Genomic DNA, 17,761 nt, shown 5'->3' with positions numbered 1-17,761 from the left:
TGTTCCACCCCCATTTCGTTAGGGTTATTTACATGGTTATTTACCTTTTTAAATCTTCTCCCTCCCCCCCCCACCACTGCTGGGTCTTGAATTCAGGAATATTTGCTCAAGGCTAGCATTCTACCATTTGAGCCAGTGCCACTTCCAGCTTTTTCTGTGTATGTGGTACTGAGGAATTGAACCTGGGGCTTCATACACACTAGGCAAGCACTCTACCTCTAAGCCACATTCTCAGTCCTTAAAACCTTAACCTGTTCTCTCCTATAAACCGGTGGTGTCGTGTAAGAAGCCTTGAAAGAGTCATCTGAAGGTCTCTTGCAGTCAATGCAGGTGAATTAAGTGGGTCTCAGTGGGGAATGGGGTGTTGAAGGGAGCATTGTCAAGATTCACAGCAACGGGTAAGTTCCCCCAGACACAGAAATGACAGTGGCTTTCTGAGTGGACCTGTGAATTTCCCAGCCCCAGGCTCTGCTCTGCTTCAGGTTCCCTCCACGGGTCCCCTCCACAGAGCGAACACTGGAGGATGTCTGGTTTGAGCATGTTCATTCAACAGTTTGCTAGAAATTATAGTCAGAGAAGTCAGGGAAGAAAAAGAAATTAGTTATCCCAAAAGGAAGATGGAAATTTTTATTAACAGATGACACAACTTTTTTTTTTTTCTTTCCCTAGTCCCAGGGTTTGAATTCAGGCCCTGGGCCCCGTCCCGGAACATCTTCAGCTCAAGGTTAGCACTGGACTAAACTTGAGCCACAGCACTACTTGCAGCCTTTTCTGCTTACATGGCACTGAGAAGTTCAGCTCTGACACGAATAAGCCCGGGCTTTCTCCTGGTTAGTGCTACACAGGTACATCTGGCCAGAGAAATAATAATGAGAAAAAGCAGGCAGGGACAATGAGGCGAGACTTCAGAAAGGAGCCTCTTCTTCCCTCAGTCAGGTTCTCTTCCCCTCCCCAGAAGCCTTCTCAGTGCTCCCTTCACTTCCCTGTTTCGTAACGTGTAGATGAGAGGGTTCACCATGGGGGTGACCACAGAGTAGAAGAGGGAAATGAATTTTCCCTGGTCCTGGCTGCCACTCTTAGCGGGAAGCAGATACCCATAGATGGCTGAGCCGTAGAAGAGGAACACGACCAGCAAATGGGAGAGGCACGTATTGAAGGCTTTCCGCTGACCCTCTGTGGAGCGGATCTTCAGCACAGCCTGAGCAATGAAGCAGTAGGAGCCGAGGATGATGCTCAGGGGAACTGCTGTGAAGAAGGTACACACTCCGTTGAGCACAGCCTCATTGACACTCGTGTCTCCACAGGCCAGTTTGATCATGGCAGGCACCTCACACAGAAAGCCATCCACCCTCCGATGCCCACAAAGTGGAAGCCGCAGAGTGAGGGTTGACTGGATCAGAGAGTTGCCCAAGCCTCCCAACCAGCTAATGGCAGCCAGGAGCCAGCACAGCCGAGGACTCATGATGGTCAGATAGTGCAGAGGCCGACAGACTGCCACATAGCGGTCAAATGACATCACCACCAGCAGGATGCACTCGGTAGCCCCTAGCCAAAGGAACACATAGAGCTGAGTCAGGCAGCCGCCGTAGGTGATGGTCTTATCTGGGCCCCATAAGTTGATGAGCATTTGGGGGACGGAGCTGGTGGTAAAGGCAAGGTCTAGGGAGGAGAGGTTGCCGAGGAAGAAGTACATGGGCGTGTGGAGTCGAGCGTCCAGGCGGGAAAGCAGGATGATGGTCGAGTTCCCCACGAGAGTCAGCACGTAAGAAGAGAGGATGACGAGGAAAAAGAGCGTCTCCAGCCGGGGGTGGTCAGATATGCCCAGCAGAACGAAGCCCTCCAAGGACCCATTGCTGCTCCCTTCCATCTCTGGGTGCCTTCTGTCACTTGAAGACTCTTTTCAGGGGAAAGCAAGGCAAGAAGCTCCTGGAGAATCTGTATCAGAAAATGGCTAAGGACTAGGTACCGATCCCTCCCTCCCTCCCTCCCTCCCTCCCTCCCTTCCTGTGTGCTGACCCTGGAGCTTGAAGTCCTTGATGATGAGGTTGCCACCTTAATCCCTCAGAAATCGAGGAGGAAAATTACTTCTGACTTTTTTTTAGATCAGCAGAGAAATTATTCCACTGAGTCAGAGATGTTGAGGAGGTGGGAAGACATCCGTTCGGAAGAGCTGATTGCTTATCTCTATGGAAAATCAGTTCATCTCTCTGTTCTAAAGTGATTACTCAGACCTGTTTCACCACCTCCTGCCAATCATGTGTTGAGCCCCTCAAATCCCATCAAGGTTTTAAAACAGGCACTGTTTCCTGTCCTTCCCATGAGTCTGGGGATCTGTAGCTGATCAGCAGGGCCAAGGTAGGTTCCTTTAGTCCTGTTCCAGGTCCACGGAGCAGGCTAGCCCAAGACAAAATCACTCAACATGTAAATGCAACAACTATTAGAATTTTTTCTTTTGTGTGGTGGAGCTTGAACTCAGCGCCTGTGCTTTGTCCCTGAGCTTTTTATGCTCATAGCTAGGGCTCTCCCACCCTGAGCTACAACACCACTTCCAGTTTTCTGGTGATTAATTGGAGACAAAGTTTCATGGGCTGAGCTGGGAATGTGGCTTAATGGTACAGTGCTTGTCTAGTATTCATGAAGCTCTGGGTTCAATTCTGTAATATCACATAAACAGAAAAGGCCAGAAGTGGTGCTGTGGCTCAAGTGGTAGAGCGCTAGCCTTTATCAAAACAAGCTCAGTTCAAGCTCCAGGACTGGCAAAAAAAAAAAAAATGCTTTGGCTGGCATTGAACTATAATCCTCTGGTCTCAGCCTCTTGAGTAGCTAGGATTATAGCACCGGCTACAAGGGCTATTTTCTAGAGTGGGAAATCAGCTTAGCAAGTTCAGGAGGAAATGAATACTAAACCAAACACCGAACTGCAGCCTCAAGCAACTTGACTGTTTTTCAAGGCCTTCTGTCTCTCTAAAGGATAGTCTATAAGACTCTTATTCCAACCACACACACACACACACACACACAAAGTCTGAAGTGGAGCTGTGACTCAACTGGTAAAGGGCTAGCCTTGAGCAAAACAGCTGAGACAGTGCGCTGAGGTCCTGAGTTCAAGCCCCAGGATCAGCACGCACGCACACGCACACACACGCACACACACACACACACACACACACACACACACACACACACACACACAGATTATGATTTTAGCACTCCCCTTTCCCTATCTGCTCTTCTCTCACTGTCTTCATTGCCCCCTCCCACTTTGCCTCCCTATCTTCCACTAGGGGTTGTCTGTGGAATTATACCTTTGCCTTCTGGATTTCTCCATCCTTTCTTCAGTGCGTAGAAGGAGCGTGTAGATGGAGATGACAAATGTGGGACTTCGGAGTAGAAAGCAAGACGAGCCACCGGCTTTTATCGTGGTGCTGGCCTAAGCAGCCTCAGTCTGCTGCCCAGGGGCCTGGCTCTGGGGACTGATGCTGAGGGACAAAGAGGGACTCATCCTCCACCTCTCCCTCCACCGCGGGCAATTAACATGAAAATGGGAAAGAGATGTCCCAGAAGAACCAACATGGCCTTCACTTGAGCTTGGTTTATTAGCATATGGTGCGACATTTCCCCTCAGCCCCCCCAGCACTCTCATTTAGTCCACTGGCCAGTTTCACCAGTCTTCACTGTTCTGTTTTCACATGTGCAAATCCACTACTTACCCTGGAGCCGTGTTCATCCACCCTGCCATGACAGATACCCTCACCCAGACCCCCATACAGCCTCCTTTGCTTTCCTGTCATTCCTTTTTTTTTGAGGGGGGGAGCGTTGCTTTTTGGTGTATATTAATTACCCTAAAGATTTTCACTATGGTATTTCAGAAAAAAAAAAAAAAAGAAGAAAGAAAGGATGCAGCTGGGTGTGGTGGCTCACGCCTGTCACCTTAGCTACTCACGAGGCTGAGATCTGAGGATCAAGGTTCAAAGCCTGTGTGGGCACAAAAAGACCTGAGAATCTTATCTCCAATTAACCCTTAGAAAACGGGAAGTGGGGCTTGGCTCAAGGGTAGGATGGTAGCCTTCAGCTGAAGAGCTCAGGGACAGCGCCCAGACCACGCTCAAGCCCCATGACCCACAAAAAAAAAAAAAAAAAGCCCGCCACTAAAGTTCCAGAGACTCTTACCTCCAATTAATCAGTAGAAAACTGGAAGTGGTGCTGTGACTCAAGGGGTAGGATGGTAGCCTGGAGCTGAACAGCTCAGGGACAACGCCCAGGCCCAGAGTTCAAGGCCCACGACCAACAAGAAAAATAAAAATAAAAGGTACTTCTTCAAACGATTCAACTTTGCTGTCTGCAACACTTCAGTTACTAGAAGAAACTCCATTCAGACATGGGTGCTCACAGGAAACTTCAGTGCCAGGAGTGTTAGCTGGTGACCAGTTGAAGAGTTCTGGGAAGTGTCAAGAAGAGTTTAGAAAGCATTGGGCTGGGCGTGGTGGCTGGGCTGAGACTACAGAGGTGAGGAGCTGCCATCCCTGCAACTGGAAGGTTTCATCTGCAAGCCACTGAGGCACCTGGTGCAACTGAGGGAGCTTGACACTCAAATTTTGGAGCATTAACACTAGCTGCTGAATGCTGGACCACTGGAGTATAAGGCCCAATACAATAAGCTTCTGGCTTTCATAGTGCATCTGATGTGGAAGGACAAAAGAAGCTGCTGGATGATACTGTGAATATTTCTACCCTAGGAGATGAGTATTTGACTATTTGGGCATTCTCGGGGAATAAGTTATTGTAAGTCACTGAATTTGATGTGTTTTGTTTTAGGCCTAAGGATTTTTTTCTTTCCACTTAAAGGAATTTTATTTTTGTTATTTTTTAATATTTTTTATTGTAATTAATAAAAGGGTTACATGATATTTGCCAGACAGGAGGTGCATTAATTCACATACATTGATACCTTTTCACATGTCTTGGTACCCATTACCCTCCCCCCCACCCCCCACCCCCCCAGGATTTTTTTTAAATTTAAAATTTAATTTTTTTTGGTGCCAGTTGTGGGGCTTGAACTCAGGGCCTGAGCACTGTCCTTGGATTTTTCTCAAGGCTAGAGCTCTACCACTTGAGCCACAACAGCGCTTCCAGCTTTTTCTACGTATGTGGTACTGAGGAATCTAACCCAGGTTTTCGTGTATGCTAGGCAAGCATTCTACTACCAGGCCAAACTCTTGGCCTCCGAAGGATTTTGAACTCAGGGCCTGGACACTGTCTGAGCCTTTTTTTGGTCAGTCTTGGGACTTGAACTCTGGGCCTGGGTGCTGTCCCTGAGCTCTTTAGCTCAAGGGTGGCACTCTACCACTTGAGCCACAGCACCAATTCTGGTTTTCTGGTGGTTAATTGGAGATAAGAGTCTCCATGGACTTTTGTGCCTGGGTTGGCTTTGAACCATGATCCTCAGATCTTAACCTCCTGAGGAGCTGACATTTCAGGAATAAGCTAATGGCACCTAGAACCTGAGCTCTAGGCAAGCACTCTACCACTTCAGCCAAAGCACCACTTTCTACTATGGTTCTAGACTAGCAATAATAGCTGACAAATGTAAAGATCAATATAAAAACAATGGGGCCGGGAGGGTAGCCTAGTGGTAGAGCGCTCACCTACGTGGACGAAACCTTGCGCTCGATTCCTTGGTACCACATATACAGAAAAGGCCACAAGTGGAAGAGCGCAAGCTTGAGAAAGCCCTACAGCAGTGCCCAGACCCTGAGTTCACGCCCCAGGACTGGCCAAAAAAAAAGGTTTTGGAGAAGAGTCAGCTGAGAAAGGAGCTCCCACGTGTAGTTGTTAGCGTGGTCCGGGTCTCAGCTTCACGCGAGGGCTTCATACACACACTCTATGGGAGACCGTGGGGCGCAGGGCTGCCCTGTGGCCGAGGTCTGTGCCCAGCCCGGGTCCCCGCGTCTTCCGTGACCCCTGGGTGGCACTGCCCAAAGCCTGCTGGGTCCTAAAGAATGAAGATGCAAGGCGAACTGCAGGTCCTTCGTGGCAGGCGGCGTGGGGGGAGCGTGGAGGGAGGGGGACCCGAAGGCCCAGCGGCCGTGGGCGTGGCGTGGCGGATGGGGTGGGCGTGGCGGATGGGGTGGGCGTGGCGGAGCGGGTGGGCGGGGCCCAGCCGGCAGCTTCTGGCGAGGCGCGTCTCCAGGGCCGGTTCAGGGAGCTGGCTCCGCCTGGGCCCCATCCCTCCGCCCGGGGCGGTGCAGACCGGGGGAAGGCCTGCGGCAGGGTCGAGGCGACCCACCGATCCATCTCCACCGCCGCCGCCGGCTCTCAGAAAGCCCCTGCTGGGGGCGCCTTGGTGATGGCGGGCGGCCAGGGCTCGAGGCCGGAAGGCTTCCAGGTGCTGACCCTCCCGGGAGCTCCAGAGCTCGCCCCGGGCACCCGGGGCTTTACGGGGGAGAAGCAGGAAGAACCCAGGGCTGTGGACACTTCCTCTCAAGGCGAGGGTGCTACCCCTTGAGCCACAGCGCCACGCCCGGCCTTTTCCCAGGAATCGAACCCAGGGCTTGTGCACACGCCCAGGCCCAGGCCACGCGGCCCGACCAGCACCCGTCAGCCTCGGCCCCACTTCTGGCTTTTTTCGGGGTGGTGGTAGGACAAGAACCTCAGGGCTTGCTTCTCTGGGCTGGCTTCCAACGGTGATCCTCCTGACGGCTGGGGTTACAAGTGTGAGCCACCCATGTCCAGCCGTACCAGTCAATCTTAAGACTCACATTTGGTTTCTGCCACTTTTCATAGCCTTTCCCCCTTCCACACTTTTTTGGTTTCTGCCACTTTTCATAGCCTTTCCCCCTTCCACATTTTTTTGCTTACTTATTTATTTATTACCAGTCTCGGGGCTTGAACTCATGACCCGGAGCTTTGTCCCTTGAGCCACAGCACCACTTCTGGCTTTTCCTGTGCATGTGGTACTGAAGAACCCAGGACTTCGTGAATGCTAGGCAAGCACTCTACCGTTAGGCCACACTGGCAGCCTCTCATCTTCTTTGTTGGTCACAGGGCTTGAAGCGAGGACCATGCTGCCCCTGAACCTCCACACTCAAGGCTAGTGCTCTACCACTTGAGCCACAACTCTTCTTCCAGCGTTTTGGTAGTTAATTGGAGATAAGAATCTCTTGGGACTTTCCTACCCAGTCTGGCTGGCTTTGAACTACAATCTTTCTATCTCAGCCTCCTGAGTAGCTAGGATTACAGGCTAGGCTCACTTTTTGTTTTTGTTTTTTTCTTTCTGTCAGATCTTGGAGTAACTTCTTATTCCTCTGCCTCTACTTCTCAGTAAGGCTCAGATCTTTTCCCAACCCAAACCTTTTCCTCCCATCCCCCAATTTCCTGTCATTGTGACCTCTTCCGCCTGTCTTGCCCTGAAGGAGATTCTGCACTGAGATCTTTGTCAGGACACCAGAGTCCCATAGGAACAGTAAGTTTCTCATGAAGACAGTTACAACCAAAGGCTAAGGACGCAGAGAGGGAGAAGCACCTTTATTTTTATCAGAAATTATGATGCATGAAAACTTGTCCATCCTACTTTATAAACTTAATCTAATAGCATGCTGTTTTTAAACTGCGGAGAACAAGTAGTCAACAAGGATGGAGTCAATGGTGAGATGGGAACACTTGAAAACATCTCTGAGGTTACACTAAGTCCCTTGGGAAGCAGATGGGGTATTTATCCAATAAGTGTAACCTTCTTTCCTTTCCTTCACTGCCTTTTTGGTGTTGGTGAGTTATAAAGAGCAGGTGAAGGTTGCACAACCTTTTGAATGTACTAAATCGCCTGTTCACAGTGGTTTTATTTATGGCATTTGAGTCTTCAAGGAAGTTTCTAGCCAGGTGCTGGTGGCTCACACCTATAATCCTAGGAACTTAGGAGCCGGAGATTTGAGGATAACAGTTCAAAGCCAGCCTGGGCAGCAAAGTCTGAGAGACTCTTATTTTCAGTTAATGACCCAAAAGCCAGAAGTGAAGCATTTACTCCATTGGTAGAGCACTAGCTTTGAGCAAAGAAGGTCAGGGACAGCACCCAGCTCCCGAGTGCAAGCGTTACGACTAGCATAAAATTGTTTTTGTTTTTGTTTTCTAAAAGACCCAAGACAGGGCTAGGAGGGTGGCTTAGTGGTACAGTGCTTGCCTAGCATGCATGAAGACCTGGGTTTGATTCTTACGGTACCATATACATAGAAAAAGCCAGAAGTGGTGCTGAGGCTCAAGTGGTAGAGTTCTAGCCTTGTCTAAGGACAGTGCTCAGGTCCTGAGTTTAATCCAGACTGGCAAAAAAAAAAAGAAAAAAAGAACCAAGGGTAGACCCTGAAGTGCTCTCCTCCCAGTTTTTACTACAATTGGCTCCTGTGGGAGAGGTTTGGCCTCAAAACCTTTCTTATTAATACCTAACTTGTCTATTTCTTTTCTGCTACTTAATCTACAACTGTTTTTATCCTTTATTATTATTTTTTTCCTTCTGTTGGTCATGGATCTTGAACTTGGCCTTGGTGCTGTCCGTGAATTCTTCAGCTCAAGGCTTGTGCTATACTACGTTGCACTACAGCACCACTTCTGGTTTTCTGGTGGTTAATTGCAAGTAAGAGTCTCATGAACTTTCATATCCTGGCTACCCTTGAATTGTGATCCTCAAATCTCAGCTTCCAAAGTAGCTAGGACTAAAGGCATGAGCCACCAGCACCCAAACCTGTTTTTGTTTGTTTCTGTCATGCTTGTTTACCCCCAGCACAAAGGCCTGGGGACCAGGCCTGCCTTGGGCACTTGGAAAATCCCTCATCTCACAGTAGCAGCAGTCATAGCTGCAGATGAGAAATCCTACCTAGATGATAAGGACATGGAATCAAGCAAACCTACCAGGATTTTGTGGCTGAGGGACACTGCATTTCATGCCCAAGCACTTCTAGAAACTGGGCCAAAACACCAACATTCCAAGTTAATTTTCTTACCTGTTCAGAAGCACCGTGTACATCGATCACCATTTTCTAGGCACAGCTCCCTCGCCCAGGTCTGGATCTTCTCCGGCAACATGGCCAGAAACTGTTCCCAAACCAGCAGCTCCCGGATCTTCTCTTTGGAATGCACCTGAAGGCCTCGGTGACTGACCACCGAATTCCTGGAGTCTGAGCATGGCAGTCACGCAGATGCAGAACTGCCTCGGAGTCAGTGCTATGCCCCTAACATGCTGGTTTCAGTCTGTGTGTCCTATATGTGCTGTTTTCTGTCTCTGTGTGTCCCACACCTAGTGGATGAGGTTTTTATCTGCCGTATTAACAGCACCCCTCCCCCTCTTTATGGCCATAGCAACATCCTTTGTGAAAGAGCCCCTCTGCCTCACTGGTTTTGGGAGCCGTATTCATGGCAGTTCTTTGTCTTGCATCCCAGGAATGGGTACAGCACACCAGGGACCATCATATTCGGAGGCCAAAGTTCTCAATTTCCTGGGAAATGCTAACATGAGACCTGAGCTCTGTAACTACCACTTACCATTCCATTCTACTACAGACGTGAGCCCCGTTACAGGAGGGCACAGCACAAAGTATTGGTAAGGTCATTTATGTAAAGTAGATTTTTTGTTTGTTTTGGTTGGTCGTGGGGCTTGAACTCAGGCCCTGAGCACTGTCCCTGAGTAGAGAGAGTGCCCCTACCACGTTGAACCACAGCTCCACTTCTGCTTTTCTGGTGGTTAATGAGTCTCATGAACTTGACTGCCGCGGGTGGCTGTGAACTGTTATCCTCAAATCTCAGCCTCCTGAGTAGCCAGGATTACAAGCCCGGGCCCCCAGTGCCCTGCATAAAGCAGGTTTGAATTACTTGAAACACTTTTCAATCTCATCTGATTTGGATTTTACAGGGGACCTGACATACCCCAAATGCAGGATGAAGACGGATCGAGCTTTCCCAACAGCGTGGATCGTTCCATTCAAAACGGCCAAAATGGTAGCCAGCAGCGGGCCTGGGGGCAGCGCGGGGTCTTGGGTTCGATTCCTTGGTACTACGCTCACAGAAAAGGCTGAGGCTCAAGGGGTCGAGCACCAGCCCTGAGAAGGCCCCGGACAGTGCGCAGGCCCCGAGTTCAAGCCCCAGGAGTGGCAAAAATGAGCAACGACGGCCAAAGCGCTTTTTAAAACACCGTTTGGATTGTCGCTCGCTCGGAGGAGCGAGACAGAAACACCAGCGCTGCCATTCTCAGCACTGCAGAGCCCAGCCGCCAGGCCGCAGGCCCGGCGGAGAACCTGCAGCCCGCGCTCGCGCGCTCCGTGCCGCCGGGCCTGGCAGAGGCTCCGCCGGCCCCTCGTGTCCCCCTCCCGGCTAAAAGGCAATCTGCGGGTTTCTCGACCACGTAGTCCATCTGCGGACGGGGAGACACAGACCGAGGGGCGCGGAGCGGTGCCTTTCCACCCAGCAGGCACCTGTGGATTGGGTCCCCGGGGTCGGCTAGCCCTGCGCGCCCCACCCAGCGCGGCGGTGGGGTCCAGGACGAGGCTGACCTGCCCGCAGGCGCCCTAGCTCGGCCTCGCCACCTCGCCACGGACGGGACCACGGGCAGGTGGCAGACACGCCGGTCCCCAGGCTCCCCGAGCGGGGGGTGCGAGTCAGAGGCAGACACCGCCCACTGCGCACGCTCGCGGCCGTGGGTCCCAGCCTACGATTCCCGTCGTGTCCTGCAACCCCACGGACAGCCTGAAGGACCAATGAGCAGGGGAGAGCGGGCGGGAGAAGCCAATCCCCTGGGGCCGGGGGCGGGCCCTCCCGCACGTGGCCCCGCCCTGCAGTGGGCGTTCCCGTGGCCAGTGGTCCGGCCCCGCCCCTGCCCCCCACCCCCGCTCCCGAGTTCCGGGTCCCGGCCGCGCAGAGGTGAGTCTGCGGCAGGTGGGCGCGGGCCCTCGGCCCCTCGGCTCCGCCGCGTCCGGAGTCAGCCCGCCGTGGCCCTTGGCCTCGCGTGGAGCGGCGCCGCCGTCCTGCCAGGTCTTGTCAGGCCCGGGCCCGCTGGGCCTGCGGCGCCTCCCGCAGCCTGGGCTCGCGACCCCGGGCTGCGAGCTGGCGAGCTCGGCGGCGGACTTGGCGCCAGCTACCTGTCCCACCGCGGCAACTTTGCCGGCCCGGCCGCGCGCCCTGCCGGGCAGGGAAGTGAGATCGTTTCCTGGTGGCCTGCCTTGACTTTCCTCCTCCAGAAGACGGCGTCAGGGGCCGCAGCCCCCTCCCAGTCCCGGGGACCGTGCTGGCCGCACAGGCCCCGGCCCCGCGGGGAACTTGGGGCGTTCGAGAGACTTCTACAGGGCCATGATCCCAAAGGCTTGACGGCGACGAGGCGAGAGTAGTGCGGCCTGACACCCCCAGAACATGGCAGCCAAAATGGAAATAACTTTGAGCTCCCACCCGCAGGCTTCCTGCAGGCAAGAGCGACACATCATAACAAAGCTGGAAGAGAAGCGCGTGCCTGGTGAGCAAAAGCCCGGCCTGGATCCCGAGCTCTCCCGCCAGAGCTTCCGCCGCTTCCGCTACCAGGAGGTGTCCAGCCCCCAGGAGGCCCTTTCCCAGCTGCGACAGTTCTGTCGCCAGTGGCTCCAGCCGGAGCTCAACACCAAGGAGCAGATCTTGGAACTCCTGGTGATGGAGCAGTTCCTGATCATCTTGCCCCCCGAGATCCAGGCTCGGGTCCGGCATCGATGTCCAGAGAACAACACAGACCTCCTGACCCTGGTGGAGGATTTTCACAGAGCATCCAAGAAACCAAAGCAGTGGGTAAGAAAGGGACGGGCTTCTGGCTATGTCTTTCCCACGTGGGTAGTAATTTTTTGGCTCAATAGTCACCCCTGCGTACAAGGGCTAGATAACTTTAGAACATGTGTCCAGCCTGTATCTGGGACCTTTTCCTGGCAAGTTATAACAGGTTTTCTAAAAACACTTGGTGAGGGCCTAATATCCCCAGAAATAAGTTTTACTTTCCCCTCCCCCTCCTCCTCTTCTCCAGTCCTGAGGCTTGAACTGTCCCTGGCACTGCACTCAAGGCTAGCTGTCTGGCAACTGAGCCACAGAGCCACTTCTGCCTTTTTCTGAGTAGTTAATTGGGAGATAAGAGTCTCACAGGCTTTCCTGCCCAAGGTGGCTTTGAACCAAAACCCTCAGATCTCAGCTTCCTGAGGTGTTAGGATTACAGGTGTGAGCCACCAGTTCCTAGCTAGTTTTATGTTTTTGAATCTCTGTGGTCAAGATTTCCCTGGCCCATTCCTCTGGAAACTGACCTACAATCAGAATTCTTAGCAGGCAGGATGCACCTGTTGGATAGGAATTGACTGGTGGAATTTCATTGGACTTTGTTCAGTTTGTTAATTGATACTGTAAAGTAGGCCAGATACTATGAAGTATCTGCCATATTGCCTTTGAATCCGGAGATTTCAGTAAAGTTCACCCAGTATCACTATTCCATCTCATCCCCCAAAAGCAGGCACCTGTTAGAGGGCTTCAGCAAACAAGGTGTGTTTTGGAAAATGAAGCCTGAAAGAGAATAGATAGGGCAGTTCTTAGATGCCTCATGCTACAGGACCTTCAGCAGAACAACTTCTTAGGGTGGTTTTCAGGGGCCCTCGCCATACTGCTTCGTGTTCCTACGGGAATTGTAACGACTGCCCCTTACTGTTGTACCATCTAGGCCCCAAGCTTTAAGGACTGCCACTGAGGATATATGGTTTGGTCTGAAACAGCCTGATTTCTCATCATTTTTGTGCCCCCTCCTTGGAGGGAGGGTCTCAGTGCTCTCCAGGACATCATTAGAAGTTCCCGAAGTAAAAGAGTACATGGGAAAGACTGTTCACATTGGTTTTTGAAGCATTAACAGATGGGGTTTGTTCCTAGGTGGCTGTCTGTGTGCAGGGGCAGAAGATGCTTTTGGAAAGAACTGGGGCTCAGCTTGGTGATCAGGAACTGCCAGACTTTCAACCACAAACTCCTACAAGAGATCTCAAGGAGGGCTTTCCCGAGGATTCTTCCCAGGAAGTGTCTCACGAAGCACCCAGCCCCCATCACTGGGAACCAGCCCCCAAACTGACTGGCACAGGTAAACATTCTGCCTCCTCATCACTATCACTCCCTCTCATCAGCAGTCCTGGGGCTTGAACTCAGAGCCTGGGCACTATCCTTGGGCTTTCTCAAAGCTAGAGCTCTACCACGAGAGCCACAGCACCATTTCTGGCTTTTCCTGTATATGTGGTACTGCGGAATCAAACCCAGGGCTTCGTGCATGCTACTCTACCACTAGGGCACACTCCTGGCAAGTATATTCAAAAAAATAATAATCTGCCAGGAGAGGTGGCTCACACCTATAATCCTAGTTACTCAGGAGGCTGAGATTGCAGTTCAAAGCCAGCCTGTGCTTATCTCCAATTAACCACTAGAAAACTGGAAGTGGCACTGTGGCTCAAGGGGTAGAGGAGTAGCCTTGAGCTGAAGAGCTCAGGGGTAGCACCCAGAGTTTCAAGTTCCACGATCAACCACAACAAAAAATAATAACAACAATAATTTTCTGTTAATGAATATGTAATAATGTAGTGCATGGCAAATGTCTTCTTTTACTCATTAGTTGACATTCAGATCTGATGGGTTTTCTTTTCCTAAACCTTTCCCTAAAAATAGGAAAGAGGAAAGGGTCTGGCTCCCAGTTGTTGGATTTTTTAAAAATCTTTTTTGGTGTTTCTGGGGATTGAAGTTATTAGGGCTTTCAAGATAGGGTGTCACTTTATGCCCAGGCTGGCCCAGACTACCACTCTCCACTTGTGCTTCCCTTTGCCACGAGGGGAGTAGGTGTGTGTTACTTGGCCTCCTGCATCTGCTTTCCCTGGATAACCAGTGTGTCCCACCACACTTAAACAAGCCTGAGCTGGCCTCAATCCACAGTCCTCTGCCCTCTGCCTCCCAAGTAGGTAGGATTATAGGCTTTTGTGCTCAGCTTCGTTCTTCTTAAGCTATGACAATTTCTAGCCAAACTTGTCAAAAGATGCTGGTTCAGTAGTTTTGAGGGAGGAGGTAGAAGCCTGCCTGCCTGCCATCAGAAGATTCTGATGCAAGGTGCCAGCAGAGGGCCACCCTTTGAGAAACATCACAGTGTATGTTGTGACTTTTTGACTCTTCCTCTAAGTGCAGAAAATGAAGCATATTGTTTCTAATCACAGAGGACTCTGGGATGAAAAGTGACAACAAGGAGAATCCGAAACCAGACGGTGGCAAAGGAACAAAGCCAGGTGCTGTGTCGGCCAGCAAGTCCAAAGGGAATGGTCTGCAGAGCTCAGAGCCAAGAGGGGCGAGCCTGAGTGAAGCCCATTTGTCTGGGAAGCAGGTCAGTCCCTCGAATGCTCAGAAGCCATTTGCTCCCCACAAGCGACATCGCAGGGAACTGGAATACAGCAGCCCAGTCAAAAGCCACCCACTGAGGGAGCTGAAGAAAAGCAAAGGAGGCAAAAGAACCCTGAGTGGCCGCTTGCAGCGTATCACTCACCAGCCAACCTACACGCCTAAGAAACCTTACAAATGTGACGACTGTGGGAAAAGCTTCACGTGGAATTCAGAGCTGAAACGACACAAGCGAGTGCATACGGGAGAGAGGCCCTACACCTGCGGGGAGTGTGGGAATTGTTTCGGGCGGCAGTCAACCCTGAAACTGCACCAGAGGATCCACACTGGGGAGAAGCCCTACCAGTGCGGCCAGTGTGGCAAAAGCTTTCGCCAAAGCTCAAACCTCCACCAGCACCACAGGCTCCATCACAGGGACTGAAAGGCTTGGTCACTTTAGGTCCCAGGGGAGGCCTCCAGCCGGTGTCGCTCCTTCCCCTCCCTTGCATGTAAATCACAGTCAGTCAGTCAGTGTGACTTACCAAGAGAGCAAGTGGCCCTCAGGGTGTGGTGTGATGTGAAGAACTGAGAAGAGGCTGCGGTGGCCTGGCCAGGCCCTGTACCTGCACCTTCACCAGGTCTGGTGGAGATGGCAGCTCTGGTATTGGGGCAGAGAAGTAGTCTCTCCCGAGTGAAGCAGCGTGAACCCAGGGAGAATCAGGACGACTCTGCAGGTGGCCTCTCCTCCCTCGTGCTTTATTTATCCTCTAACGTAGGTTAAAGGGGACATTTCAAGCAATTTTACATTTGCTGTCATTGCAGACAAGTATTTTCATTTGTTCACTTGAGCAGCTCAAGGCAGTGTTCACTGGGAAATAAATCCCCAATATTCTCTCTGCTAGGCCCCACTGTTCGTAACAAAGAATAGATTGGGAACATACATTTCTGTGAAGACAGAATTTCCATGCAGGTAGGTGGTGCCTTTAGAAAACAAAGATTGCATTTGAGGAGGATTTTAGTGGCAAAGCATCTTCAAGTTAGAGAAAATCCACACAATTGCTACAACTGCAGATCCAAGAGTTGAAGAGACCCAAGTAGTGGACGAATACTGATCTGGAGAGGTAAGAGGGAATTCTGCCTGTTCTCCCTTCTCAAGTGAGCCATTTAGCATTAAGAATGCAGTGACTGGAGTGATGTGTTTAAAATTGGATTTTAGTAGTGGTTGCACAACCCAGTGACTTTACACAAAGTCATCGAAATGGGTTAATTTTATGATATATAAATCATACCTCAATAGCCATGTTTGAAATGACAAAATATATTTATATACAATGTTATTTGTGGAAGTAAGCCTGGGAGACTCTCTGATCCCACCCCTGGTTTTCTGAAGTAGAAGGAAGCCTAATCAGTGTGTAATTCCAGGTCACCCGTGCACTTCTCCATTTACAGAGGACCGCATAGGCTGGCTGGGGCACTAGTTCCTTGTGCAGAATGAGGACCTGCTAGCATTCTTGAAACCCCTTCAGGTCAGTCACCTCAGGGCTGTAACTTGTGTTCTTTCCTTCTGCTGAGGGACGCTGTGAGAACTCTTGAGGGTCGGCGGGGACACTTCCTATATTGTTCCCTTTGCTTTTCATTTCTGCCACTCCCACTTTGTCCTCCCTGTGTTTTACAAGAGCTACTGCAGGCAGCCTGGCACAGTGGCAGATGTCTGTAATGCTAACGACTTAGTAGGCAGAGGTAGGAGAATCACTGGGTGGAGCTGGCCTCAGATCGAAAAAGTATGAAATCCAAACTGGCACTTAAAAAGGAAAAAAAAAAAAAAAAAGAAGGTTGAGGCCACAGCTCCGATGATCTCAATACCTGAGCGTAAACCCTAGGATAACCAAAACAAGCAAACACACACGTACACACTGGCCTGCACAGAGCCCCAGGCAAACTGGTGGCAAATTTGGGTGAGCCCTCCCCCTTCTAGATTCCATAGTAGGTGCTCAGCCTAGCAGCAGTCTGGCCCCCGCCCCCAGGGTACCTGACCATCCCTAGATATGTTTTGCAGTTGCTATGACTCCGGGGAGGATGGGTTGTTCCTGGCCCTTCCTGCTGAGTGTCCTCCAGTGCACACAACAGCACCACAGTCATGTTCCCAGCCAGTCAGTGCTGTTCTCAAGCTTTTAAGACCAGTGTGTAGGCTAGGAAAGTGGCCTAGTGGTAGAGTGCCTGCCTAGCATGCAGGAAGCCCTGGGTTTGATTCCTTAGTACCAAATAAACAGAAAAGACTGGAAGTAGTGTATTGGCTCAAGTGGTAGAGTGCTAGTTTTGAGTGAGAGAAACTCAAGGACAGTGCCCAGGTCCTGAGTTCAAGCCCTAGGATTGGGGAAAAAAAAAAAGTCTAGTACCTTATTTACCATTATTTTACTTGGGGATTTGGCCTATGCCCAGCCAAGACAAAGTAACTGAATGGTTGAGGTTCTTGCCATCAGAGCCAACTTCTGCCTGACTGTTGAGAGACAGTGTGACACAGAGATGTGACAGTGGAATGCACAGATCAAACCTTTGCCTTTTGTCAGCGTCTAACTGAAAGCCTAGTGGCCTTCTTCCTAGCTTCTGACAGCCCTGGAGACTCCTAGAGGGACTCCTTTCCACCTATGTTAAATCGTGGAGGAATTAGATCTTCTGCCTGCCCCATGTCTTGTCTCACAGCCATCCTAGCCAGGGCCTGTTGCTGCTCCTTGTATCTGGCTTGTCCTACCCTTTCCCTTATTCCCGGCCTATTTTACTATTGTCTCAGTAACTTCCAAGTCTTAATGATGTCTGTAGTTTTCCATTGTTGCAAAACTTGGTGGCTTAATATAGAACACAGACTTCCTTCATTGTTCTGGAGGTTAGAAATGTGAATCCCTTTCATTCGGGCCAGTCAAGCTGTGCACAGAGCTGGTCCCTCCTGGAGACTCTGAGAGGCCCTGCTCCCTTGACTTTTTCAGCTTGTGGTTGCCTGCATTCTCTGGCTTGCAGCCCCTGTCATACTTTACTTGCCATTACATCACCTTCTCCGGCTCTGCTTTCCTCTTAGGGGACTCTTGGCAGTAGATTGTGGCCACTGGGATAATGTCCCCACCTCAAGATCCTAAACACAGGCCAGAACCCTTCTGTCATATAAGGTAACATTTGCAGGCTCCAGGGATTAGGATGTGAAGACGAGGACCACAGAGTCCCACTTTTCTTACAGGGTTGGCCTGGGGATTCATTCTTAAATAACAATTCTTGCTGCTAAGTGTGTTTCATAGAACCAATGAGTGTGATTCTTCTTCCGATTACTGATCAGAAGATGTCTAAGTGTCTTTGCATACCTGTTCAGTTGTGGACCTTGAATAAATGTGGCAAAATCATGTGGACATAA

At 50.9% G+C, this 17,761-nt stretch overlaps 2 protein-coding genes across 2 annotated transcripts; one reads left to right on the top strand and one right to left on the bottom strand.

Moving 5' to 3' along the window:
* Window positions 1-618: 618 nt before the first annotated feature.
* Or2c1 (olfactory receptor family 2 subfamily C member 1) lies at window positions 619-1,897 on the bottom strand. The gene has a single exon (XM_090324990.1). The coding sequence runs from the start codon at window positions 1,865-1,867 to the stop codon at window positions 929-931; it is 939 nt and encodes a 312-aa protein (XP_090181116.1). The 5' UTR covers window positions 1,868-1,897; the 3' UTR covers window positions 619-928.
* Window positions 1,898-11,065: 9,168 nt separating this feature from the next.
* Znf174 (zinc finger protein 174) lies at window positions 11,066-17,761 on the top strand. The gene is made up of 3 exons (XM_090324860.1): window positions 11,066-11,784; window positions 12,895-13,096; window positions 14,208-17,761. The coding sequence occupies exons 1-3, from the start codon at window positions 11,383-11,385 to the stop codon at window positions 14,804-14,806; spliced, it is 1,203 nt and encodes a 400-aa protein (XP_090180986.1). The 5' UTR covers window positions 11,066-11,382; the 3' UTR covers window positions 14,807-17,761.

Source organism: Megascapheus bottae, chromosome 36, assembly GCF_031878675.1.
Source record: "Megascapheus bottae isolate mThoBot1 chromosome 36, mThoBot2.hap1, whole genome shotgun sequence".
Lineage (NCBI taxonomy): Eukaryota > Metazoa > Chordata > Mammalia > Rodentia > Geomyidae > Megascapheus > Megascapheus bottae.
The sequence above is the reverse complement of the archived record's forward strand: the minus strand, read 5'-3'. Positions and strand labels throughout refer to the sequence as shown.